The sequence below is a fragment of the Lissotriton helveticus genome, chromosome 4_1 (assembly GCF_964261635.1).
Source record: "Lissotriton helveticus chromosome 4_1, aLisHel1.1, whole genome shotgun sequence".
Classification (NCBI taxonomy): domain Eukaryota; kingdom Metazoa; phylum Chordata; class Amphibia; order Caudata; family Salamandridae; genus Lissotriton; species Lissotriton helveticus.
In genome coordinates, this window is record NC_136063.1 from 2050084925 (window position 1) to 2050110522 (window position 25598).

Genomic DNA, 25598 nt, shown 5'->3' on the forward strand with positions numbered 1-25598 from the left:
CTGTTCCTTGATGTTGTAAAGGAACTATTTCTATTGTGTCCTTTTTAAGAAGTGATAGGACTTCTTGTTTGAGCAGTATAAGATGTTCTGCAGACATTGGACGCTGCCTGGGTGGTATGTGTGGAGGGGTAGCTGTAAGTTCGAGGCAGTAGCCATACTGGATAATTTGTCTTACCCACTTGTCTGTTGTGATGGAATTCCAGACAGGTAGGAACTGTGTTAGTCTGCCCCCCACAGGAGGGGAGTGCTGTTGGGGGAGCAGAGGGAAGTCACTGTTTTGTGGTGGAAGAGGTTTGATTTTTGTTGTTATCACGACCTCTTCCTTTACTGGTGTTGCCTCTATAGCCTCCTCTAAAATAACCTTTACTGGAGGATGTCTGTGTATTGGATTTGAAGGAAGATGTATTGTCTGCCCCAGTCTGTTTGGAGCCTCCTCTATAGAAGGAGCGACGAAAGGAGCCTCTAGTTTGTGTGGATTGCAAAGCTCCCATAGATTTGGCTGTATCGGTATCTTTCTTCATTTTCTCAAGTGCTGTGTCAACCTCTGGTCCAAACAATTGATGTTGGTTGAATGGCTGATTTAAGATGGTAGTTTGCACTTCCTGCTTAAATCCTGAAATGCGTAGCCACGCATGACGTCTAAGTAGGACACTAGTGTTTACAGCTCTAGATGCAGTGTCTGCTACATCAAGTGCGCACTTGATTGAGGCATTTGAAATTAACTTGCCTTCTTGTATAAGGTCGTTTGCTTGCGCCTTACATTGGTCAGGTAGATGTTGTAGTAATGTCTCTAACTGATTATAGTGAGCCCCGTCATATCTTGCAAGGAGGGCTTGTGTGTTAGCAATACGCCATGTATTGGTAGCTTGTGCAGCTATCCTTTTGCCTGAAGCATCTATTACCTTAGATTCTTTATCAGGGGGTGGTGCTTCACCTGATGTCTGAGTTTTCTCTTTTTCTAGCATTTGACAGGACTAGGGAATCTAAGGGCAGCTGTCCTTTAAAGTAGGCAGGATCCCCAGGAGCAGGCCTGTACTTTTTCTCAAAATAGAATCCTAGCACGTAAAGGATCTTTAAATAATTCTGGAGCATGTTTGATAACCCCTTTAATCATAGGAAGAATTTGAACAGACCTTTGTGATTGTTCAAACGTATCTAATAAAAAGTCTTCCTCTACCTCATCTGAATGCATGTTGACCCCATGATAGATGGCAGCCCTATTTAGTAAGTGCCCAAAACCAACGTTCTGGGGGAGAAGGTTTTGATGGATATGAATGTGGGTCAGGAATATCTGGCACATCTTGTGGGTTTTGGTACTCCCAATCTGGATAATCAACAGGGTAGGGAAAAGGCTCATCTGGGTCTACACCTCCCCCTATGCTATACTCATCATCATTTGGAGGTGTATGTGGTGAAGAATGAGGAGGAGAGTTTTCAGGAGAATTTTGAGGTGAAATGTTAAGAGGAACGGGAGATGAAAGAAGAAAGTATAGGAGAAGAAGGGTGCATTGGAAATGTGGCAGAGTCCTTCTTCTTGACAGGCACTGCAGGTGTAGGTGCTGTGTCTGATTTCCTCTTCCTGTGTGGTGTAGTGGATACATGACCTGTCTTTGGGTCAATGTAGATCATCTTTTGTAGAGGATCAGGTTGGAAAAGGTCTTCTCCTTGCGGAACCTTTGCCGGCGGCGATTTTTTCGGTTCCGGGCGTGGTTGCTGCTTGTCTTTAGCCTTAGACGTTGTTACTGTGTCCTTTGGCGTAGATTTCGGTACCGAAGGTATTGTTTTTGGAGTTGTAGGCTGTTTCGAGGGCTTGAGCGCATCGGAATCAGGCCTTGTAGGTTTCGGTACCGAACATATTGGTACCGAAGATATTGGCTTCGGAGTGGAAACTGGTCTTGCCGGCCTCGAGGCGTCAGACGCTGGCTTCATAGTTTTGTCTTTAGAAGTCAACGGTTTCCGAGCCGCGACTTCTTTCGGTTTCGGTGCCGAGGGAGCTGGTGGGATCGGCACGTGTGGCTTGCTCGGTAAGGAGCTACCGGAAGGCTTGATTATTTTCTTCGGAGCTGGGCTCGATGGCGGGGCTTTAGAAGTGTTTTTTCGGTCGCGACTGGGCCCCTGAGGCGGAGTGTTGACCTTTGCCTTCGATTTGGGTGGTGGGTATGGGGCAGGGGCAGTAGTACTCACGCGCTGACCTGATGGTATGGAGTAATCGGAGTCTGCCTCGGATACGATTTGGAGATCGTCTGAATCTTCTTCGGGAACGAGTGGAATAAGAAAGATATCCACCGGTTCTGGAGCCGATCTCTGCATGTCGTGTCGACGGGCCCTCCGATCTCGAATGGTCTTCTTGGATCGAAAGGACGCACAGGCTGTACAGCTGGATTCGTCGTGTTCTGGCGATAAGCACAGGTTACAGATCTCGTGATGGTCACTGTGTGGAAACTTTGCTCCACAGTTGGGCCATCTTTTGAATGGCGTCCTTTCCATGACGTGTAGACCTCACGGCGTGGATAGGCCCAACGGCCTGCGTCGACGACCAGAATCGAGCTGATGGAGTCGTGCCGATTTTAATACGTTTTTACGCGTCGAAGTACTTAAAAAGTAGATTTCGAACCGGAGAGGAAAAGTTTCATCCAAACCTAGTGGCGGAAAAAAACAATCTAAGGATGGAGCCGATGCCCATGCGCACTATCGTCCAAGGGAGGAGTCCCCTATCTCGTGACTACAAAAGACTTCTTCCAAGACGACAACAACATGCAATCATCCAAGCCCAACACCAGGTGGCGATCTAATGCTAAGTGTACAATCTGCAGCTCCTATGCCTCGAACCATATGTTTTCGCAAGAGTCTTGCTTTCGGGAATCTTTGTCAATCGGAGTATGAGGAAGACTATCCATATCGTGAACTAAAAAAACGGTGGTGTGTCGGTTGACGAAGACGGAAAGCAGGATCATCGAGAGCAGGGTGGTGCTTGTGAGGAATAGTACGGTCCACAGGCGGACACATATCAGGTCTAGCCCATGCCCCCAGTAAAATGTCATATTGCCTCACAAAAGGGTAGCACTGGCTCAATCCCTGACTCACATGGATGAAGTTCTCAATGAGGGGGTCTGTAGATTTCTTCACCGAAGGAGAGTCAAATGTAGAACATCAGCCACCCTTTTTAACATATCTGAAAAGTATGAGCTGGCTTCTGAGGCAAGGCCAAGTAGAGATAGAAGGCCAGAAGCAGGGGATAATTCTTAACCGCTTGCTTCCTCTAACTCAGAAATACAGCTACCCATCATAGGAAGATCTGTAGGCACTGGGTGCACAAAAATAACCTCCTTTATTTCCTTCCACAAACTGTTCATGCGAAGCCCCATAGAACAAGAATTATCGGCTGTGTAAACTACGATGATAGACGCAGACACAGCTCCGTATCCACATTGGGATGAAAAAGTTGGAAGTGTCGGACGAAGACAAAACGAGTCGACGGGATGTTGACGCCGCAAGACTCAGCAGGGTTGTGCACAGACTTCGGTTTGGAGACTTCTGGCGCCATTGAAACTTATCCCGGAGGAACAACCGAAGTCGCTCCAGAGTCCATCTGCACCACAGGTGTGAAACCGAAAGGGCTGTGCACCGGCATCTCTGTGCCTAAGGGCCTAACTGCAGCTGATGATAAATCAGTCGACAAGGACGCAGTCAGTGCACCCATCACCTCATTGGGGCCCGAGGTGCTCCAGGGGAAGGTGAAGACCAAAATATGATATGAAGTGAATCATACTATTTAATCTGGACCAGAGTCGCCCCGGCTCCAGGAAAGGCATAGAAGCACAGGAGCAATTCTTGCACAGAGTTCTGAGCACGAGAGCGTAAATTGCCACTTGAAACCACGTCATGAGTCGAAGAAGCCTTGTAAGGCAGCGACTTAGATTGCTTATGACTACGCTTACCGTGGATGGGACTTGGATCACTTCTGCTGTTTACTGGACGGAGAGCGACGCCCATCAGAACGGCCTCTGGAGTGGCTCAGTTGATGAACCAAGTCCTCGACAACCACGCCATCAGGAGCTTCAATCCTCACTCCTGCAATGTCTTTGGTTTCAAACTGTTGGCAGTCGTTGCACTCTTCGTCGTTGTGGTGCTCACCCTTCGTTTCAGGCAAATATCGTCACAGCAGGCGGAAAAAGGGGCAGAGATACACTTCTTTGGATCAGCATTACAGCACGGAAAAGAAGAAACTGACATCCACTCGCCGGAGGGGACTTATCATGGCTCCACTGACGTCACAATCGGAGTCAATGTCATCGCTGAACAATACGTCGCCGTTCCCTTGCATGCAGAGGTTCTGCTGAAAAAAATTTCTGAATCCAGTCTGACGCCTGGGAAGAATTCAAAAGTTGAGGAATTTGCAGCTAGATGTCTTATTAGAGATATAGCTTTGGCAATCGACTCCACATAGATATCCTTTTTGTGACGGGAGAAGCATGCATGTCTTACTCTATGAACTCTTCCAGTAATGTTCGGAAATGTGTTTTTTAAAACGGAGAAAAGTCTAGCACAGCATTTGAATGTTAACTTCTTTTCAGAATAAATATCTACCCCCAAGTCACTGTACAACCATACCTTGGTCATATTACCTGTTTAAACTGCACCATTATGTCTTTAGAGAGTTCCATGTCTTTAAACATCCCTTCAAGCTTGCTGGTGAAAGCAGCTCCACATTCTGTTAGGAACAACAACAGTGGGGATTATTTTCTTTTGACATCAAAGTCACAGGTCAATGAAAAATTTTACATTTTGGAGATTTACATACAATTGTCAAGCCCTTGTTTTCAATATTTAACTTGCAAGGATTTGTGATGATCAATAGTGCAAAAGAACAGGTTTCTTACCTTTGGTAGTGCTCTTTCTGATAGATATGTAGGTTCTTGCAGCTTTCTTATATGAACCTTTCCGGATGGGATCCAGAAGGAAAATGTAACTTACCTTGTAAACAACGGTTCATAGCATGTAGTACTGTAGATCTACATTCTCTGCAGACTCCTGCCATCTAGTGTCAGGCTCTGACGTTTGCAAGTTATTTTTCTTGGTAGAAAATCTTTCCAGTCCCTTAGTTGGGAATGCACATTGGCACTGCCCATGTTCGATTTTTAAAATGCAGACTTAAGCAGAATATGTTCTATTATACTGAAGGAGTGTAGAGGTAAAGCAACTGAGGAACCCTCCTCGATGTAAGAGAGAGTGCGAGTGAGAGAGTGCGAGTGAGAGTGCGACAGAGTGCCAGAGTGCCAGAGTGAGAGAGAGTGCCAGAGTGAGAGAGAGTGCCAGAGTGAGAGAGAGTGCCAGAGTGAGAGAGAGTGCCAGAGTGAGAGAGAGTGCCAGAGTGAGAGAGAGTGCCAGAGTGAGAGAGAGCCAGAGTGAGAGAGAGTGCCAGAGTGAGAGAGAGTGCCAGAGTGAGAGAGAGTGCCAGAGTGAGAGTGCGTGAGAGAGAGTGCCAGAGTGAGAGAGAGTGCCAGAGTGAGAGAGAGTGCCAGAGTGAGAGAGAGTGCCAGAGTGAGAGAGAGTGCCAGAGTGAGAGAGAGTGCCAGAGTGAGAGAGAGTGCCAGAGTGAGAGAGAGTGCCAGAGTGAGCGAGAGTGCCAGAGTGAGCGAGAGTGCCAGAGTGAGAGAGAGTGCCAGAGTGAGAGAGAGTGCCAGAGTGAGAGAGAGTGCCAGAGAGAGTGAGAGTGCCAGAGAGAGAGTGAGAGTGCCAGAGAGAGAGAGAGTGAGAGTGCCAGAGAGAGAGTGAGAGTGCCAGAGAGAGAGTGAGAGTGCCAGAGAGAGAGTGAGAGTGCCAGAGAGGGAGAGAGTGCCAGAGAGGGAGAGAGTGCCAGAGAGAGAGAGAGAGCGCCAGAGAGAGAGAGAGTGCCAGAGAGAGTGACAAAGAGAAAGAGAGAGTGCCAGAGAGAGAGGGAGAGAGAGAGAGAGTGCCAGAGAGAGAGGGAGAGAGTTCCAGAGAGAGAGAGAGAGAGAGAGAGAGAGAGAGAGAGAGAGAGAGAGAGAGCCAGAGAGAGAGAGCCAGAGAGAGAGAGAGAGAGAGGGGGAGAGAGAGAGATCCAGAGAGAGTGCCAGAGAGAGTGAGAGAGTGCCAGAGAGAGCGCCAGAGTGAGAGAGAGAGTGCCAGAGTGAGAGAGATAGAGAGTGCCAGAGTGAGAGAGGGTGCCAAAGTGAGAGAGTGCCAAAGTGAGAGAGTGCCAGAGTGAGAGAGTGCCAGAATGAGAGAGTGCCAGAATGAGAGAGTGCCAGAATGAGAGAGTGCCAGAGTGAGAGAGTGCCAGAGTGAGAGAGTGCCAGAGTGAGAGAGTGCCAGAGTGAGAGTGAGTGCCTGAGTGAGTGAGTGCCTGAGTGAGTGCCTGAGAGAGTGAGTGCCTGAGTGAGTGAGTGCCTGAGTGAGTGAGTGCCTGAGTGAGTGCCTGAGTGAGTGAGTGAATGAGTGCCTGAGTGAGAGTGAGTACAAGGACCAGAGTGCGAGTGTGAAAGAATGCGTGTTTTTTAGGCTCAGTCCATTATGTGGAGAGTATCTAATCATTACCAAGGTATTTACTCTGTCCTTTGAGTTATCTTATTAAGCAACTACAAGTATATGTATATTTTGTTTCTGGGTCCAGTGAATCATAACTAAAAATAGATACCCAAAATATGAGCAAGACACCTCATGGTAACAACTAGTGGAGGTGTGGTTTCAGCCAAACCGTCCCTTTCAGGAAAGAGTTCTAAATGGTCAAAGTGCTATGTGTATTGATTTAGACTAAAGCCCACTTCTGTTCAAGTTGACAACGGACAGTAGGACAACACAGGAAATAGGAAATTAGCGAGTTTCAAGCCAGGTACAGGGAGATCTATACCTGGCATAGGAAACGGCTGGCTATGTGGAACCTGCTTAGAATCAAGGGAAGTGCTTTCAACCCACTAGTCTCCTGAAAACCCAAATAATAGTTGCCATCATTCTAGCATGGGGGTAACTCATCACCATCGTTCTCTCCAAATGCTGTTTCTCTCTGGTCAGAGCCCGATCTAAAAAGTTATTGGAAAGCTGGGAGATGACTCTGCAGCAGAGGCATTGCCCTGTCAGAATCTTAGTGTACAGGCAATCTCTGCGTGTCAAGCCAGATTTGATGTCTGACCTCAGTCGAGGCCGAGATTAATTTGCTTCGAGTCTAGCAGAACAATTGACAGTGTCCTTCAGTGCCATTGATGTCGAAGGTACCTGCCTGGATTTTTGACAAGGAAAAGCCAGTGCAGAACCCAAGACTGGTTCAGGAGGCACAGTCTCTGCCAAGAATGGATCCACCGGTTGTAGCTCAACTTGAGGCCTCTGTGAATCCTTTGTGCCCGTGGCTCATCAGAGGGTTCCAAAGATACGCAACCTGGTGTCATTAAAGAGATATGTTCCACAAGAACAACTAGTCACTGGAACAGCCCCAGGAATGGGTCCATGCTTCAACTTTAAGTGGGGCTTGTATCCTTTCTAACGGTGTCCCGGGAACATGAAGCAAAGCTGTACAACACAGATCATCTTCTGATTCATGACAGCACACTCTCAGGAGGACTTGGAGTCAAGTCCCAAAGGGGAAGACCTATTCCCTTCCTCACTGATTTTCAAGAAAATATGTAGACAAAGCTCATCAACTGATGAGTAAAAAGTGGGAATGAGCTCTAGATCAGTGAAAAGAACAGCCATCAACGTGCAGAGGTGGCACTTGTTTGCTGCTTCATTTGTCACTTCTGGGGCGGAACAAAGTAAGTCAGCACAGAGAAGGACAACATCACCTACCAGCCCAGAAAGGCAATAATGTTTTAAAATCTTCCGGATGCAGAATAAAACCTAGGGATATTTTAACGGCGAGGAATCTGCAGTTAGAAAGTATTTATCAGAAACCTCATATGCATACATTTGTTTCTAGGCAAAACTAACCTGCAGGGGGAAACTTCACTTGATCTAAATGCAAACTAAATTTGCCCTATGTAGACAGCAATTTTCTTTGACATAGATCCTCTCTTCCAAGAAGTTCCATTATCTTGGACTATATTTTCATCTCTGGTCCTATGTAGGGTAGCATAAGCGATTACAATGTTCTACACAGCATACTGATGACAAAACCCACTTTTGCGCTAGCAACACAACCTAACAAATATTGCTGAAGCTTTAAATTACCAAAAAGGACATCTTGGCATTGATTAACTGATGGGTATTTCTAGCCAGCTCAATTGTACTCATTTTGTCAACCTCGGAAGTATAGCAGGCAGAGAGTATACTCTAAATGGCATTTGAATATACAACCAAAACGTTAAATGCAAATTCCCAGAGTGGACACATTAGTCTACTGAGTCACCAGACAGATCATGCAGCAACGCAACAAATAAGAAGTTCTTGCTTCCTCCTGAGTAGCTGGGCTGTGGCAACCTGATGACTACAAGGTAGGTTCCTTAATAGGACTCGTGCATCTCATTCAGTAAGGTGGCCCATATGCAGGTCTTTCCAAGGATCAGGGTCCTTCTGATAGCAGGAATTTAAGTACTTCTACTCTCCGAAGGTCACAGCAGCAAGAATTTTGTCCTGGAGTCTTGCAGAAAACCCCCGGTGTCGAATGGCTGAAAAGCCTTTTGCCTTGCATCCAGTTCCTCAGTAAATCTTTTGAGGATAGGCAACTCAAAACGTCTGCCGTCAAAGGCTGAATGGTGGTCTTTGAATGTTGTTTACGCACCAGCCTTGACACCGAATAAGGGTTAATGTGAGCCTGTTTAGGTGTCAAGGGGTGATGTTAGGCTGCCTTCCTGGGTGGCCTGCGCAGCTCAGAGGTCTTGTCTCTGTGTCAACCATAGCTGGCAGTGCACCATATGACTTATGATACTTGGGGCTGGATGTTAGGCTCCCTTGGGAAAAGGCACTGCACTATGGAGTCTGTCTGTGTGGGTCTTCTTGATGGCGCACAGTGCCGGGGCAGTACTCTTGGCCACCCCTGAAGTGGATTTTTTCTTCAACCCCACTTGCATCGACTTTGAAGGTGTTCCTTCGATCTCCTTCCCTCTACAGCCACTTGAAGAAATTGTTTGTGGATTGAGCATGGGCTGGTGTACTGGGATCAACAAGTGCCATGCTGCTTCTGCCTCTGCTTCGGGGATATCTTGCTGGCTTAAAAGATTCTGCATTTCATCAGCCAACTGTTCATGCATTTTAAGATCTGCCCAATGGGTCTCTTCGGGACTGTAGTGCAGTCTTGAACCGAAACACTGTACAGTACTCGTACAAGGCCTGGAAAGGAAGTGCATTGGGACCATGACCCTGAATATGTCGACATTCTCTAGGGAGCTGCATTTGAGATCAAGTCTTGACTGACACCTTGATTCAGCAACCTGGTCATGAAAATTTCTTCTGCATATACTACTGGAGAAGAGGGGCTGTCGCCCAGACTTTGGTGGTGATGTTAGATAACCGCCATACTTAAAGACAGCCTGGAGAACACATTTATCTCAGAAAAGTTAGAAACGGTGAAAAATAACTAAGGGTGGAGTTGTAGCCCACGTGCATTGAAACTCTAAGGGACGAGTTACACAACTTCCTGTGGCATGAAGCTTCGACAAAGAGAATCAACGTGTGATGTTCGAGCCCAACAATAGATCGCAGACTTATGCAAAGTATGTGTCACAACACAGTAATAAATGCTACAAACGAACTAGTTACTTACCTTCGGTAACGCATTATCTGGTTTAGACTATCTAGCTGCAGATTCCTTACCTTTGAATTTCCAGGCGTCAGGGTGGATCCAGAAACTTTTGCTGAGCAATACCCCTTGCGTGCTCCGTCCGATGGCTCCATTTGGCTCTGCGTGACGTCGACAGCGTCCGATATGAAGTTGGGATTACCTATATAGGCGCCACCCAGACATCTGTACTTTTCGTTTTTTTTCATACCAAAAACGCATTGCCACAAAGTAACTGATGCAGTTGTGTGCACAACTAGGGTCCTCAAAGGGGAGTAACCCTAGCCCTACAGTATTAGTCCCCAAAGCGGGGAGGCATGGGTGGGGCAGTAAGGAATCTTCAGCTAGACTCTACCAGATAATGCTTTACCAAAGGTAACTTGTTCTTCTCATGGAGACTTCTAGCTGCACATACCTTACCTCTGAATTAGATACCCACGACATACCATCCTGGCAGTGGGCTGAGGACCAATATCTTAAACTAGAAATTCTTGCAGCACCGAGCAGGCAAAATGCCCGTCTCTGCAGACCCGACCGTCCAGGCAATAGTGCTTTGTAAACGTGTTTAACAATGCTCACTTTGCTACCTGACAGATCTCTTGGAATGGGACACCCCGAGCCAAGGCTGTAGTCGCAGCCTTTTCCCTGGTGGAATGGGACCCTTAATCCCTCAGGGGGCGGCTTCCTAGCCAGGGCATTGCACATTTTAATGCAGATAATGACCCAGTGAAAAATGGTCCTTTTCTGCACTACCCTTCCCTTCTTTGCTAAGACGTACCCAATAAAGTGTTGGTCGTCCACCTGGGTCTCTCTTGTGCTCTTTTTGGGTCCAGTCGGGTCCTTAGAGGGAAGCGGGAGAGCAAAGAAGGCGTGCAACCTAATGGACTGACCGAGATGAAATGAGGTCACCACTTTCGGCAAAAAGGAAGCCCAGGTGTTAAGCACCACTTTGACCGGAAAGGACATTAAATAGGGAGGCGAACAAGATAATGCCTGCAATTCACTAAACCTACGGGCCGATATAATTGCCACTAAAAAGGCTGTTCTGATGGCCAACAGCCCGAGGGGCAACTATGTAAAGGCTCAAAGGGAGCACACATTAAGTAGGTGAGGACCAAATTATGATCCTACTGTGTCATAACAAAGGGCGTGAGTGGAAAACAATGAGCCAGCCCTTTCAGAAATCTATGCACAATAGGAAACTTGAAGAGAGGGTTGGTCTGGCAGCCACAAAAAGGCAGACGGAGCAGAGACATTACCCTTCCGAGTTCCCAAAGCAGAGCCCTGCTGGGCAAGGGTTAGAATGAATAACAGGACAGTACAAAAAGAAGCAGAAAAAGGGTTAATAGACCTTTCTGTACAGTATATTACACATTTTAATACAAATTTCTGCCAACAGCAGTCGAACACTGTCTTAGTCGAGGGCAGACTGGCTGCCAGAATGACATTACAAACTTCGGGAGGAAGGTTAAAAGCCATCAACTGTCGCAGCTTAATCTCCAAGCATGGAAGCACCGAGTGGACCGGTTCGGGTGCAGGACCCTCCTCTGTTGCTGCTCCGATCATGCTGCCCCTCCTCCCGAAGGGGCAGCATGATCGGAGGATCAATGCTTATTTTCAGAAGCTCTGGATACCAGAATATCCTGGACTCACTAGATAGGAGAATAGGCCCGAAACTGCACTGTGCCCTGAACAGCTCCAATGAAAGAGAGCGTCTGAGTAGTAGTCAGGTGTAACCTCGAAACATTTATAGAGCACTCCAGCGAATGCAGGAGGTCAGCCATAGTCTGAAGGTGGGAGATGACAGCCTTGGGCGAGGACGCCTTTAACAGCCAGTTGTCGAGGTAGGGGAAGACTGACACCCCTAACCTGCGCAGATGAACTGCGACCACCTTCACCTTGGTGAAAACCCATGGGGCACTGGTAAGGCCAAAGGGAGCACGGTAAACTGAAAGTGCTTGCGGCCTACCTTTAACAGCAAGTAACACCTGTGGCCGGCAGGATGGGGAGAAAAGACATATCCTGCAGGTTCAAGGCTACCATCTAGTCCTCTTGGCCCAGGACAGACAAGACCTGAAATAGAGTGAGCATTTTGAACTTCTCCTTCTTGAGGTAGAGATTAAAGGTCTAAAGATCTAAAATGGGCCTTAACCCTTTGTTCTAATACGGAATCAAAGTAGCAGGAATAAGGAATATGCTACTTACCAGTATGCATCTGTTCTTGGCATGTAGGGCTGCTGACATTCATATCTGTGCATAGATCGCCGCCCAGTGTTGGGTCCGAATGATTGCACTTTGCTGTCTTGGAAGAGTCTTCGAAGTATCACAAGATAGGTGACTCCTCCCCTGGACTACAGTGCGCATGGGCATCTTCTCCATCCTCAGATTGTTTTTCGCCATTGTGGCAGAGATGGAGATAGGAAAGTGAGAGATGGCCATGCCAGAGATAATGCTGCAGCTGCGACAGGCACTGGGGAGGAGGGCGGGCGATATGAAGGCCCTACACTGGCTACCCATCCACAAACGCATACTGTTCAAAATCCTTGTGATTACCTTCAGAGCCTATCATCGACAAGGACCCAAATACTTTCTCCCTTGGTTCAAACTGTACGCACCTACACGTTCCCTCAGATCAGCCAATATGAATCTATTACAGATCCCCAAATTCAGACTTTCAACAAGAGGAGGTAAATCCCTCGCAACCTTGGGTGCGAAGGCCTGGAATAAACTCCCACCCAATTTGCGTCTGATCTCCATTGAGAAAGACTTCCGCAAGGCACTGAAAACTTGGATTTTCAACCTCTCAGATACGGTCTGTATGACATTGGTTTAGTTAGAGCGTGTTCTGTATGGACAAGACGGATGCTGCGAGCTGACTTTTCCGGCCTGTCATCTAGGCTACGGGCTATAAGCGCCAAGATACTCCTTGGAGTGACAGTCGCGCTATACAAGTGTATAAAATAAAAAATAAATAAATAATAAAATAAAATGTCAGCAGCCCTACATGCCACGAACGGATGTATACTGGTAAGTAGCATATTCCGTTCGAGGCATGTGGGCTGCTGAATTAATATCTGTGCATAGACTGAATAGCAGTATCTCCTCTAGCGGTGGCCACCTGTGCCAGCTGCAGCAGTTTGGAAAAGAGTTTTGAGGACAGCCTGGCCTACAGCAGCTTGCTGTTTTGCTTGCACGTCTACACAGTAGTGTTTAGTGAAAGTGTGTATGGTGGACCAAGTGGCTGCCTTACAGATGTCTTCAATGGGAATATTTCCTAGGAAAGCCATGGATGCCCCCATTTTCCGTGTAGTGTGCTCTAGGGGGGACGGTTAAAGTGCGTTTAGCTTTTAGATAACATATTTGAATGCATTTAACTATCCATCTGGCTATTCCTGACTTTGAAATAGGATTTCCTTTGTGTTGTGGTGCAAAAGCAACAAATAGTTGTTTTGTCTTTCTAAATGATTTAGTTCTGTCCACATAATAAAGCAGAGCTCTTTTTACATCCAGTGTGTGTAGGGCTATCTCAGCTACTGACTGTGGATTCTGAAAGAATACTGGCAGTTCAATTGCCTGATTGATATGGAAGTTGGATACAACTTTGGGCATGAATTTGGGGTTGGTTCTAAGAACCACCTTGTTAGCATGTACCTGCATGAAAGGTTCTTGAATTGTTAGTGCTTGTTATTCGCTCACTCTTCTGAGTGAGGTAATGGCAACTAAGAAGGCAACCTTCCACGTTAAGAATTGTAGTTCGCATGAGTGTAATGGTTCGAAAGGAGGTCCCATGAGTCTGGTAAGCACTATATTTAGATTCCAGACTGTGTCGTAATTTGGCAGCAACTGAATTACCATTTAGCTCAGCTACACGAACTTTCACCGTTAACTTGACCAAACATGCGGGCCATTTTGTATTTGTTGGCTTCCATTTTGTATGAACATGCGGCCTCGTGGTCAGCATGCCCTTTCGTCCTTCCTCCATGCCAATGACCATTTACCTTGCCCGGCAACAGGCTATTTTTAGCACTGGTCAAGCCCACGCATGCGTACTCGAACCTTTGGATTAATGAGTGGTCACCTCTTAGGAATGTTCTCCAAAACTGACCAGTGGTACTAAACTCCTCCCACATGTTGGCTGTGTTCCAAAAATGCCCTTATATGTACCTAAACTAAGAAAAGAGTATACTGCCTACCTTTTTATTACTGTTAAACTTGTATAAAAGAGGTCGCGCACCGATGTTCGGTGTGATACTTCTTGCATTGCCGAAGGGTGCTGTAGGAATGTACCACCACCCCATGGGGTCTTAATAAACTTGATTTTGCATTTTCCAGTTTCCGTGTCAACTTCTATTATATGGTGTTTGAGAGTTTTTGCAGAGTATGTAGACCTGACGAAACCCAATACCACAACTGGGGAAGGGGGGTGTCTTGGGGGGGTCACCCTTTTTAGACCCTCCATGAAGGCTTTGATTGCTGGTACTCTAAACAGTGAAAGGTGTTGCCTGTTTTGAAGGTATGCTGCAATAGCAGCAAGGTGTAGTCGTATAGAAGAGTATGCTAAGTTACTTCTTTGTAAATGCAGCAGGTAACATATGTTTTGTATGGAAGCGTTTAATGGGTTGATTTGGTTATTGTTGCAGTAAATAACAAATCTCTTCCATTTAGCTGCATAGGACGCTCATGTGGTTGGTCGACTTGCCTCCCCAATGATGTTCATGCAGTCTGGGGGCAAGTTAAGGTATCCGAACTCTAAGACCTCAGGAGCCAGATCGCTAGGTTCATCTGATTTGGATCTGGGTGTCTTATTTATCCATGGTTCTGAGAGAAGATGGGGAGCAAGGCACGGTCTTTGATGAGGAACTACTGAAAGATCTAGAAACGTTTGGTACCATGGTAGTCTGGCCCATGACGGAGCAACTAGGATTAGTGCGAGTGAGTGTTGCCGCAGTTTGCGTGCCACCAGCGGGATCAGCGGTGCTGGAGGAAAAGCGTACGCAAATCTGCCTAACCAGTTCATCCATATCGCATTGCCCAGTGACAACGGATGTGGTAACCTGGTGGCTAAGTACTGGATTTTGGAGTTTTCTTTTGTGACAAACAGGTCTACCTCTGGGTGACCCCACTATTCGAAGAATGGATGGAGAACTTGGGGGTGAATCTCCCATTCGTGTATTTGTTGGTTGTGCCTGCTGAGCAGGTCGGCAATCTGATTGTCCTTCCCTGGAAGGTGTTCTGCGAGGAGAAATATGTTTTTTGGAATCGCCCATTTCCATATGCTCTGTACCAGATGGGACAGCTGTGGAGAGTGCGTTCCTCCCTGTTTCTGGATATAGTACATTGCGGTTATGTTGTCCGTTCGGATCAACACCGTCTTGTTGTACAAGTATTTCTGAAATGCTTTGAGGGCTAGGAATATTGCTAGCAACTCTAGGTGGTTGATATGCAGCTGTTTCTGTTTGTTTGTCCAGAGCCCTTGTACTGTGCATTGAAGGAGATGGGCTTCCCAGCCTGTCAGTGATGCGTCTGCTGTTAGTACTAGTTGTGGAACCGGCTCTTGGAACAGTCGCTCCTTGGAAAGGTTTTGTGGGTTCCACCACTGCAGAGAGTTGTGAGCGCGACTGTCTACCAACACTAGGTCTTTTAGTTGTCCTTGAGCTTGGTTCCACTGCCGTGCTAGGCATTCTTGCAAAGGACGCATTTGAAGTCTGGCATGGGGGACAATGAATATGCAGGAGGCCATCATGCCTATGAGCTGCATGAAGTCTTGAGCTGGCAGGGAGTGTTGTGGCAGGAATTTGCGAATGAGTATCTGCATGCTGGCTATCCTTGCTGAGTTTGGATATGCCTTTGCCACTGAGGTATTTATAGTGGCTCCCAGGTATTGCTGTAGGTGGGAAGGTTGCAGATGTGATTTTGTGTAGTTGATTGAAAAGCCTAGGCTGTGTAGCAACTATATTGTTTGGGACGTGTGTGCTGCACACTCTTGGTACGATTTTGCTTGTATTAGCCAATCGTCCAGGTAAGGGTACACATGGACGTGTTGCCTCCTGAGATGTACCCCCACTGTCGCTAAGCATTTTGTAAACACTCTTGGAGCCGTGGTAACCCCGAAGGGCAAAACCTTGAATTGGTAGTGTTGACCTTCTATTGTGAACCTGAGGTATTTTCGGTGGGCTGGATGGATGGGTATGTGAAAGTACGCATCCTTGAGGTCCAGTGCTGCTAGGAAGTCTCCTTGCTGTAGCAAGGGGAGCACTTGTTGTAGTGTGATCATGTGGAAGTGCTCCGATAGTATATATTGATTTAGGGGTCTGAGGTCTAATATTGGTCTGAGGGAACCGTCCTTCTTTGGAATAAGGAAGCATAGGGAGTATACTCCCGTCCCTTGTTGGTGGAAAGGGACTTGCTCTATGGCCCCTTTTTCCAGCATTGATTTGACCTCTTGCTGTAGCAGGGTGATGTGTTCTGTGGACATAGGACGATGTCTGGGTGGTATGTTTGTTGGCGTAGAAGTCAGTTCTAAGCAATAACCAGACCGGATCATTTCGCTCACCCACCTTTCTGTGGTAATTGCGTGCCAGACAGGTAGGAACTGCTGTAGTCTGCCTCCGACCGGTGTTAAGTGGTCTGGAGGCAGCGTAATGAAGTCACTGTTTTGTGGCAGTGGAGGCCCTGGTGTTATTGCCTCCACGCCCTCTTCCCTTATTACTGTTACCTCTGTAACCTCCCCTGTTTGTGTTTTTATTGAAGGAACCTTGTGTGTTACTTTTGTATGAGGCAGATGTTTGCGAAGCATTCCCTTGTGTATTTGCTCTGTATGAGGAGCGTCGAAAGGAGCTCCTATGTTGTAGAAATTGCAATGCGTCCATAGATTTTGCTGTTTCTGTGTCCTTTTTCATTTTGTCCAAAATGGTGTCGACAGCTGGGCCAAATAGAAAATCTTGATTGATAGGTTGGTTAAGAATGGTGGACTGCACCTCATTCTTAAAACCGGAAATACCCAGCCATGCATGTCTGCGTAGTAGGACACTAGTATTAATTGACCTAGCTGCGGTGTCTGCAGCGTTGAGCACACATTTGATGGAGGCGTTTGATATGAATTTTCCCTCTTGGATAAGATCATTGGCCTGTGCTTTAAAAGGCTCGGGTAGGTGTTGCATAAGGCTTCCGAGCTGATCATAGTGCGCCCTGTCGTAACGAGCTAGTAGGGCTTGTGTATTAGCAATCCTCCATGAGTTGGAGGCTTGTGCAGCTACCCTTTTGCCTGATGCCTCTAGAATTGTTGACTCTTTGTCAGGGGGAGGTGCTTCCCCTGTTGTCTGAGAGCGCCAGGAAACCTTTTGGTGTCAGCGCGCTATACAAGTTTTCCCTAAGATAAGATAAGATAAGTTGGCTCTTTTTCGTGCGTTAGCAACCACCAGTGAGTCTAGTGGCAACTGTCCCTTGATGTAAGTAGGGTCTGTAGGAGCTGGCCTATACTTTTTTCTATTCTGGGATTGATCACCCGTGCCCTGGCTGTATCCTTAAATATGTCAGGTGCGTGTTTTAGAACTCCCATCAGCATGGGAAGCGTTTTGACACTTTTTTTCTGCAGTAGTGAATGTGTCGAACAGAAGTCTTCCTCCACAGGGTCACTGTGCATGTCCACATTGTGGAATTGTGCTGCCCTGTCTATGAGTTGGTTGAAGGCTACTGTGTCATCTGTAGGTGATGGCTTAGTAGGATAAGTGGCTACATCAGGGATGGGATGTCATAAGGGTCTGTTGGCTCTTCCCAGGGTTCCTCTTGGTTAGGATCTTGTGGGAAATCATATTGAGGCTGTGGCTCATACCCTGTGTCCCCCTCATCGTCCCCGTGGTGAGAAGGTGAGGAAGGAGTAAAAGGTGTGCTAGGCATGATAGGTTGGAAAGGGATGAAGGGTCTTTTGGGAGAAGTTCCAAAATCCTTTTTCTTCAGTGGAATAGGTGAATCGGGCTCAAAGTCCAAAGGCCTCTTTTTCCTATGCAGGATGGTAACTTTACCAGTGTCTGGAATAATGTATATTTTTGCTTGGTCGTCTGATGGATCTGGTGGAATAATTCTTCCTCTACAGTCCTGGGTTTGTGTTCGACCTTTTTGGGTCGGTAACACTTGATTTTTCGACGACTGCGGAGTTTTGTTTGACTTTTTCGGGTCGGGCCGTGATTTCGGGTCGACAAGTTGTTTCGGGTCGGCGCGTTTTTTGTGCTCTGTAGGCTTCTTTGGATGAGTGTCTTTCACCGAGTCGATGTTCTTTTTTGGATCGACTGGTGTCTTTGGAGCCGTTATCTTTGGATCGATAGGCTTGTCCGGTTTAGATACTGGTTTTCGTATGGCAACGGTTGCCGGATCGACGGCTTTCGGAACAGCAGGCTTGTTCGGGTCGGCGACCTTTTTCGGGTCGGCGCCCTTTTTCGGGTCGGCGCCCTTTTTCGGGTCGGCGCCCTTGGGCTGTGTGCCTTTGTTGGGGTCGACCAATTTCTTGGGGTCGACGGTTTTTGGCTGAACGGCCTTGGTGGGGTCGACAGTCTTTTTTGGCTCGATGCTCTTTGGCTGTGCGGCCTTTTTTGGATCGACGCCCTTCGGGTCGGTGACCTTCTTTGGCTCTGGAACCTTCTTCGGGACGATGGTACTGAGCCCAGGGGTTTCTGAAGGTTTCGGATTCGATTTCGGAGCCGAGCCGGAAGGCGGGGCTGGCTAAAGTTTTTTATGATCTTGGCTAAGGCCTTTTGGCGATGCCTCGACCGGAGCCTTTGGTAACGGGTTAACGGGTGTCGGGGACAGTGTACTCACGATTTGCCCCGATGGGATTTCGTCGTCGGAGTCAGAGTAGTCCTCGACGGTGACGATTTCGAGGTCTGAGTCTGGGGCGTCCTGTAGATCCTGGTCATCATCGAAGATGTTGTCCGGTTCCGGTGCCTGTCGCTGCATTTCTTGCCTAGCAGCTCGTCGGTTTCGTATAGTTTTTTGGGGATCGAAACTGGGCGCAGGCTGGGCAGGTTTCTTCCCTATGGTCTGGGGAAAGGCACTTGTTGCATACTAAGTGCTTATCAGTGTGTGGGAACTTGGAGTGGCATTGTGGGCACCTTTTAAAAGGGCTTCTTTCCATCAATGGTCGGCTCACATGGCATCGAAAAGGCCCAACGGCCCGCGTCGACGACCGAATCGAGATGGAAGTTTAGATCGAGTAGAGAGGTACCGAGCGAGAACAATATCGACGAAGTCGAAGGCCTTTTGGCCTTTAGAAAAGTTTTGTTTTCGATTCAGAGTTGGAGTATAGGAGTTTGCATCCGAACCCAATGGTGGAAAAAAACTATCTGAGGATGGAGAAGATGCCCATGCGCACTGTAGTCCAGTGGAGGAGTCACCTATCGCGTGATACTTCGAAGACTCTTCCAAGACAACAAAGTGCAATCATCCGGACCCAACACTAGGCGGCGATCTATGCACAGATATGAATTCAGCAGCCCACATGCCTCGAACCAACCAATTCCTGCAACCGGGACCCTTTCTATAGATACTTTGGCCAAGAGAGCTGTAACTTTCTCTTGGAGCAAATTCAGATGATTCTCCGTCAGCCATTCCTGATTTGGCAGAATGAGAGGCGGAAAAGAAAGGAAATGCAATGGATGATCTGCAAGACCCACTTGTCCGATGCTATGGATCTCCAGTGGAGGAGGAGATTATGAATTCTCCCACCAACTGGGGTACTGTGGCCTTGTAGAGTAACCCTGGGAGTGCTGTAGTCTCTAGGCCACACCGAATGGTGAATATTGCTGCATCTCTCCCATCCTTGACTGCTTGGGAGAGCACGGCCTGGGACTCCTCGCATGCCTAGAAGGACGTCTGTAAGTGCCTCATTAAAGGGCAAAAGGGTTCAAAAGTGGAAGCCCCATGTTGAAGTACTTCGGTCAGGTGATTAGTCCTGACCTGCACTGAGGGTAGTTTTAATCCAAGGACTACAGCTGCCCGCTTAACCACCATGGCGTAGGTTGCCCCTTCCTCCATAGCCACTGCAGGTGCAGAGAGCATGCCAGTATCTGGAGAAGTATCTGGTCCACAGGCTTCCGCAAGTTCACCATAGACTCTGCAGAGTCTTCCTGGTGTTCCAGAGGATCCATAGACCCCTCCCATTCCTCTGAGCCTAGCACATCCTCAAAGTGCATAGGTAACAACACAGAACCCCTGAGTTCAGTCTGCGCCGTGCGATGTTATTCCGACTAAGTGTCCTCTAAAACGAGGATGGTGCTGGCACCGCTGGTGGGCAACCCGGGTCCGAGGCAGGGAGGAGGTCGCGTTGGCATGACTGGCATCGACCGGGATCAAATCAACAAGGCCCCATCTGCGCCGTGCCCGGAGTCGATGGCGTTGAATCCGATAGGGCCTCTTTCGACTCCAAAGGGCCAAAGGGCTCACCAGCGGGGTTGGCCCACTCAAATACGTGGTGCATGGTCTCGTAAAACTTACTTCAGCGGGGGTTGCTCCGGCTCTTGGAAAAGGAGGGAGGCACGAAGTTGACCCAGGCTCGAGCTCTGCGGAACTGTGCCTAGAGCATTGGTGCTCCTTACCTCTCTCGACGGACGACAGCCGATGTGAAGATTAAGTCCGCTTGCACTTCTTTTTCTTCTGCCTCTTCCCAGAGTGTCCCGAAGACCTTGAGTGGGACGAAGAGGACTTGGGGTACTGGGAGCGGTCCAGCGACCTCCTCTTCTTTGACCGGGACCTCTGTGGAGTCTCAGTCAATGGTGTCGACTTCCGGGCTGCAAGGAGCTTTATCGCCCGCTCCCTTAAGGCCTCCGGAGCCATTGTATGACAGATCAAGCACGACTAAGTCGTGGTCGTGCTCGAAACACCAGAGAGACGAGGTGGGGATCTATGACCGACATCATACGGGGACAGACACCACATGCTTGAAACTTGTCTTCCTTAAAGACATCCCTCGCACTCTAAGATGGAAACACTTTGTAATTTGACAGAAAGTAGAGAAAAAAACTGTCAAAAAGCGACAGAGGGGTAGCTCTTCCCAGATCTGCGCTTAACTGGTACGGAAAGAAAAGAACTGACGTCCAGGTGCCTGAGTGGCGCCTATATAGGTAACAGCAACGTCATAACCGAGGCCGTCATGCGTAGCCAAATGGAGCCACCCGACGGCACCCACGAGGTGTATTACTTAGTAAAAGTTTCCGGATCAAGCCTGACGCCTGGGAATTCAAAGGTAAGGAATCTACAGCTAGACAGAAAGATTACCACAGAAAATGCTAAAATAAATGCTCAAAGTGGACTTAAATTTCCTGCTAAGGCTTGTATGTGGCTGAGTAAGGAACAGTGACTATGGTGACTAGAATAGTGAAGTCAACTTCCCCGGAACTATTTTGATGGAACCAAGAAGGTAAGAGTTAAAAGCGACTGTAAGGTGTTTTAGTGTTCAAGTTGAAATTGCAAGAAAGCAGTAGCATGCTTCCCTTGCATTGACCTTTACTTAGAGTGAAGATAAGCTGTTCAATAAGAAGACAGGAACACGGCTGTAAAATTAAAGTTATCTAATAAACTAAACTGCCCACAACGTATGTTCATAGCACCTAATGCATAAGGCATGGAGATTTGAAGCGAAATATGTTTCAGTGCAGGTGGTCCATGCTCTGGGTGCAGTGCAGGCCCTTCAATTAGAATTGTCACTTATACAATTGCCCTGGCCAATTAGGTGGGCATATAATATGCTCTACGCAGACAAAGATACCGTAAGAGCTTTATTAAAGCTCGAAACCTTTGAGGTTGGTTAGAGCAATTTTACATTCAACAAAAATATTGAAGTAGCTCTATCACACTTCAAATGTACAATTACACTCTTACAGTACAGGTCGCGGGCCCATCTAAAAAATGTCTTTAAAAATATGACACCACATCGTAGTTTTGATCTAGATTCAACTTATTGCTCGCAGCTATCTCATTATAGGTCTTATTCTGCTTCTCTCGAATATAAGATCTATCAGCACTATCGCACAAGTTACTTACTTTCGGTAACGATATATCTGTAAGAAACAGTAGTTCGTATTAGATTCCTTACCTTAGAATACCCCAGGCGTCCGACTGGATCCAGAAACTTTTGAGTAGCAGTACCCTTGAGCGTCGGTAGGCGTCGTCTGCAGCTCCGCGTCCATCGTCGGCGCCGGGATGATGTCGCCGGAGTACTTAGACGCCACCCAAGCGCGCTGAGGTCAGTTCTTATACACAGCTTTTCCGTGCCAGAAAACGCAGAGCCAACACTGGTGCCATAAAAACTAGGGCCCTGAAAGGGATGACCTTAACCTTAGATATCGGCTCGTAGAACGGGGAGGATGGGTGGGGCGGTAAGGAATCTAATACTAACTACTGTTTCTTACAGATATATTGTTACCGAAGGTAAGTAACTTGTGCATCTGAAAGAAATCGGTTAGTATTAGATTCCTTACCTTAGAATAGATACCCCAGCAATACCAACCCCGTTGGTGGGTCTGCGAACCAATGATCACACCAGAAAGTCCTGGAGAACGGAACGGCAGAAAAAGCCATCGCTCCGGACTTGGCTGTCCAGGCAGTAGTGTCTTGCGAACCTGTGCAGCGAGGCCTACGTAGCTGCCTGATAGATGTCCTGCAAGGGGTCTCCCCGGCCCAGGGCAGTAGTAGCCGCCGTGGCCCGTGTGGAATGGGCACGAAGCCCCACAGGAGGCTCCTTTCGAGCCAAAGAGTAACAAGCCTTGATGCACAGTACGACCCATCGAGAAATGGTTAGTTTGTGCACCGCCCGTCCCTTCTTAGCGCCCACGTAACCAACAAAGTGTTGGTCATCCACCCGGAACTGGCGTGTGTGATCCGTGCGAGCCTCTCTTCCTCTTTCGAGGGATGCGGAGGCGGAAAGAAGGTGGGCAAGGTGATGGACTGCCCGATGTGGTAGGCTGTGACTACCTTGGGCAGGAAAGAGGGTCGCGACCGCAACACAACTTTGTCCGGATGGACGGAAACGAAAGGAGGCTTAGAAGAAAGGGCCTGGAGCTCACTCACGCTCCTGGCAGAGGTGATGGCAACCAGGAAAGCGGTCTTCAGAGTAAGGAGACGAAGAGGACAGTTATGAAGCGGCTCAAAGGGAGCACACATCAGAAAAGTTTTAACAAGGTTCAAGTCCCACTGAGGCATCACAAAAGGAACTGGTGGAAACATATGAGTGATGCCCTTCAAAAACCTATTTACAACCGGGGACTTGAACAAAGAGGGCTGATCAGGTAGCCTTAAGAAGGCGGAAATGGCTGAGAGGTAGCCCTTCAGAGTGCCCAGAGCGGAGCCCTGCTGGGCAAGAGAAAGAAGAAAGAGGAGAACCTCTGAAAGAGAGGCAGAAATGGGATCCACAGCCTTTGCTGTTCAAGATGCCACAAATTTGTTCCACCTGCCGGTGTATACCGATTTTGTGGAGGGACGCCTGACTGCCAGAATGACATTACAGACTTCAGGAGGCAAGTCAAATGGCCTCAACTGCCGCCGCTCAATGTCCACGCATGTAAGTGAAGGCTGGACAGGTTTGGGTGGAGGACCGTCCCCTGCTGCTGCGACAGAAGGGCCTCCTGAAGGGGCAGACGAATCGGGGGATCGACAGACATGCTGAGTGCGGGGGATCGACAGACATGCTGAGTAGCTCGGGATACCAGAACCTCCTTTTGTTTTTTCACCAGTCGCTCTGATGCCCTGACCAGGCTCGTGGGGGTAGGTTGTGACGGCTGCGACCGCGCATCTTTCCGGTACCTGACCATTGGCGCAGGTCCCACGAGAGCAGACTGCGAGGCGCCTTAGGGAATCACTTAGGGTCGCCACTCAATAGCAGGACCTGTCGGCCTGCCTTCCTTTTGACCTCCTGGAATAAGGTTGTACATTGAGTTTTTAATTTTTAATTTCTACCCACTGTGTAGTACTGAGCACTTAGGTCCTGAAGAATTGCCACCAGAGCAAGAAACATGTTGACCTGACCAGAGGGTCGCAGGTATTTTGCTGAGTACACTTCTTGGCATATATCTCCCCTCCCACCTTTTTAACCAAGGGTGTCAACCACGCTAATAAAATTCCTTGTGCACTGACCCACCTTTTTTTATTTTCACCACCTCTTCACGACTACACCTCTACTTGCCCTCTCACCCACACGCACCATATGGCCGGAACAAAAGATCTCCGATAAAGAGCCCCTTTACGGGTGCCCGTCAGACATTGCAGCGTCAGTCTGACGAGGAGCAGAACCCATATGATGAAGCATGACATCTAGCTTGCTAGGTGTGTGAGGGTTTTAGTTCCACAAAGGGAAATGCCCTTCCCTTCTTTCTTTTCCTCTATGCTGCACGCACTCTTGTCTCACACACTCTTGTCGGGGAACTTTGTACCCCTCTTGTGCTACCAGAACCTCCTTGCCTAGTCCGGAGCCACAAGGATGACTTGGGCCCGGTCGCGCCTGATCTTCAGCACTCTGGGCAGAAGTGGTATAGGCGGAAAGGAGGATAAACCCGAACTGGCCGAGTCTAGAACCGCTCCGATGAACAGGAGCTTCTGAGAGGGACACAGGTGCGACTTCGGCACATTGATGGAGAACCCCAGCAGGTGCAGGAGGTCGGCCGTAGTCTGGAGGTGGCGGATGACTGTCTGGGGCGAGCCAGCCTTCAACAACCAGTCGTCGAGGTAGGGGTAGACTGAAACCCCTAACCTGCGCAGATGAGCTGCGACCACCGCCATCACTTTCGTGAACACCCGTGGGGCGCTGATAAGGCCGAAGGGGAGCACGGTAAACTGAAAGTGCTCGTGGCCTACCGTGAACCGCAGGTAGCGCCGGTGGGCCGGCAGGACGGGGATGTGGAAATAAGCGGTCCTGCAAGTCCAACGCTACCATCCAGTCTCCTGGGTCCAGGGCAGCTAAGACCTGAGCCAGTGTCAGCATCTTGAACCTCTCCTTCCGGAGGAAGCCGTTGACGATCCGCAGGTCCCCCATTGCCCTTCTTGGGGACCTGAAAGTAGTGGGAGTAACAACCACACCCTACTTCTGGCCAAGGAACGCGCTCGATGGCCCCCTTGGCCAAGAGGGCCGTAACTTCCTCTCGCAGAAGATTCGAGTGTTCCCCGACACGCCGTGGTACTGCGATGGCATGGCTGGAAGGGTCGCCTCGAAGGGGAGGGAGTAGCCCCTTTGGACGATTTGCAGCACCCACCTGTCCGATGTGATGTCGCGCCAGTGGAGGACTTGATGGCGAACCCTGCCCCCCACTGGCGTCTCGTGGGTCTGAAAGCTCGGACTAGGAAGGCTTTGAGGCGGATGCTGGGGGGTGGATGTGGACTGGCCGCGCCGTTGTCCCCGGGCACCGCCACGGCGGTTACCACATCTGCCACTGCGCTGGATGTTAGTCTGCATCCCGTTGCTGGCAGGACGTGTGGGGGCGCCCCTTCATTGGCCACAAAAGGGGCGAAAGGCAGCACATTGACTTGGCCATAGCCCTGGAGTCCTTAAAGCGCTCAAGCGCACTGTCTGCCTTGTCGCCAAAAAGGCGACGGCCATCAAACGGCATGTCCATAAGGGTGTTTTGGACATCAGCCGAAAAGTTGGCGGACCACAGCCAGGCGTGGCGACGAATCGCCACCGTCATTGCCATCACTCTACCCAGCGAGTCCGTGGTATCCAGTCCACATCTGATGGAGTACCGTGCCGCATCTCTTGGGCGAGTTTAGTCCGGGCCTCCTCTGGACATTGTGGCAGCAAGTCCGCGACCGTGTCCCCCAGAGAGTGGGTATAACGGCCCAAGAGGCATGCAGTGTTAACTGACCGCAACCCCAAACTCAGTGAGGAGAACATCTT

General features: G+C 48.6%; 1 protein-coding gene across 1 annotated transcript in view; it reads right to left on the minus strand.

Annotated features, from left to right (window-relative positions):
• The window catches only part of CUL4B (cullin 4B), a 945370-nt gene that overhangs the window by 336607 nt on the left and 583165 nt on the right, over positions 1-25598 (minus strand). Inside the window, exon 15 of the mRNA XM_078688736.1 lies at positions 4626-4711. Coding sequence (XP_078544862.1) covers positions 4626-4711 — 86 coding nt within the window. The remainder of the gene's footprint in view (positions 1-4625; positions 4712-25598) is intronic.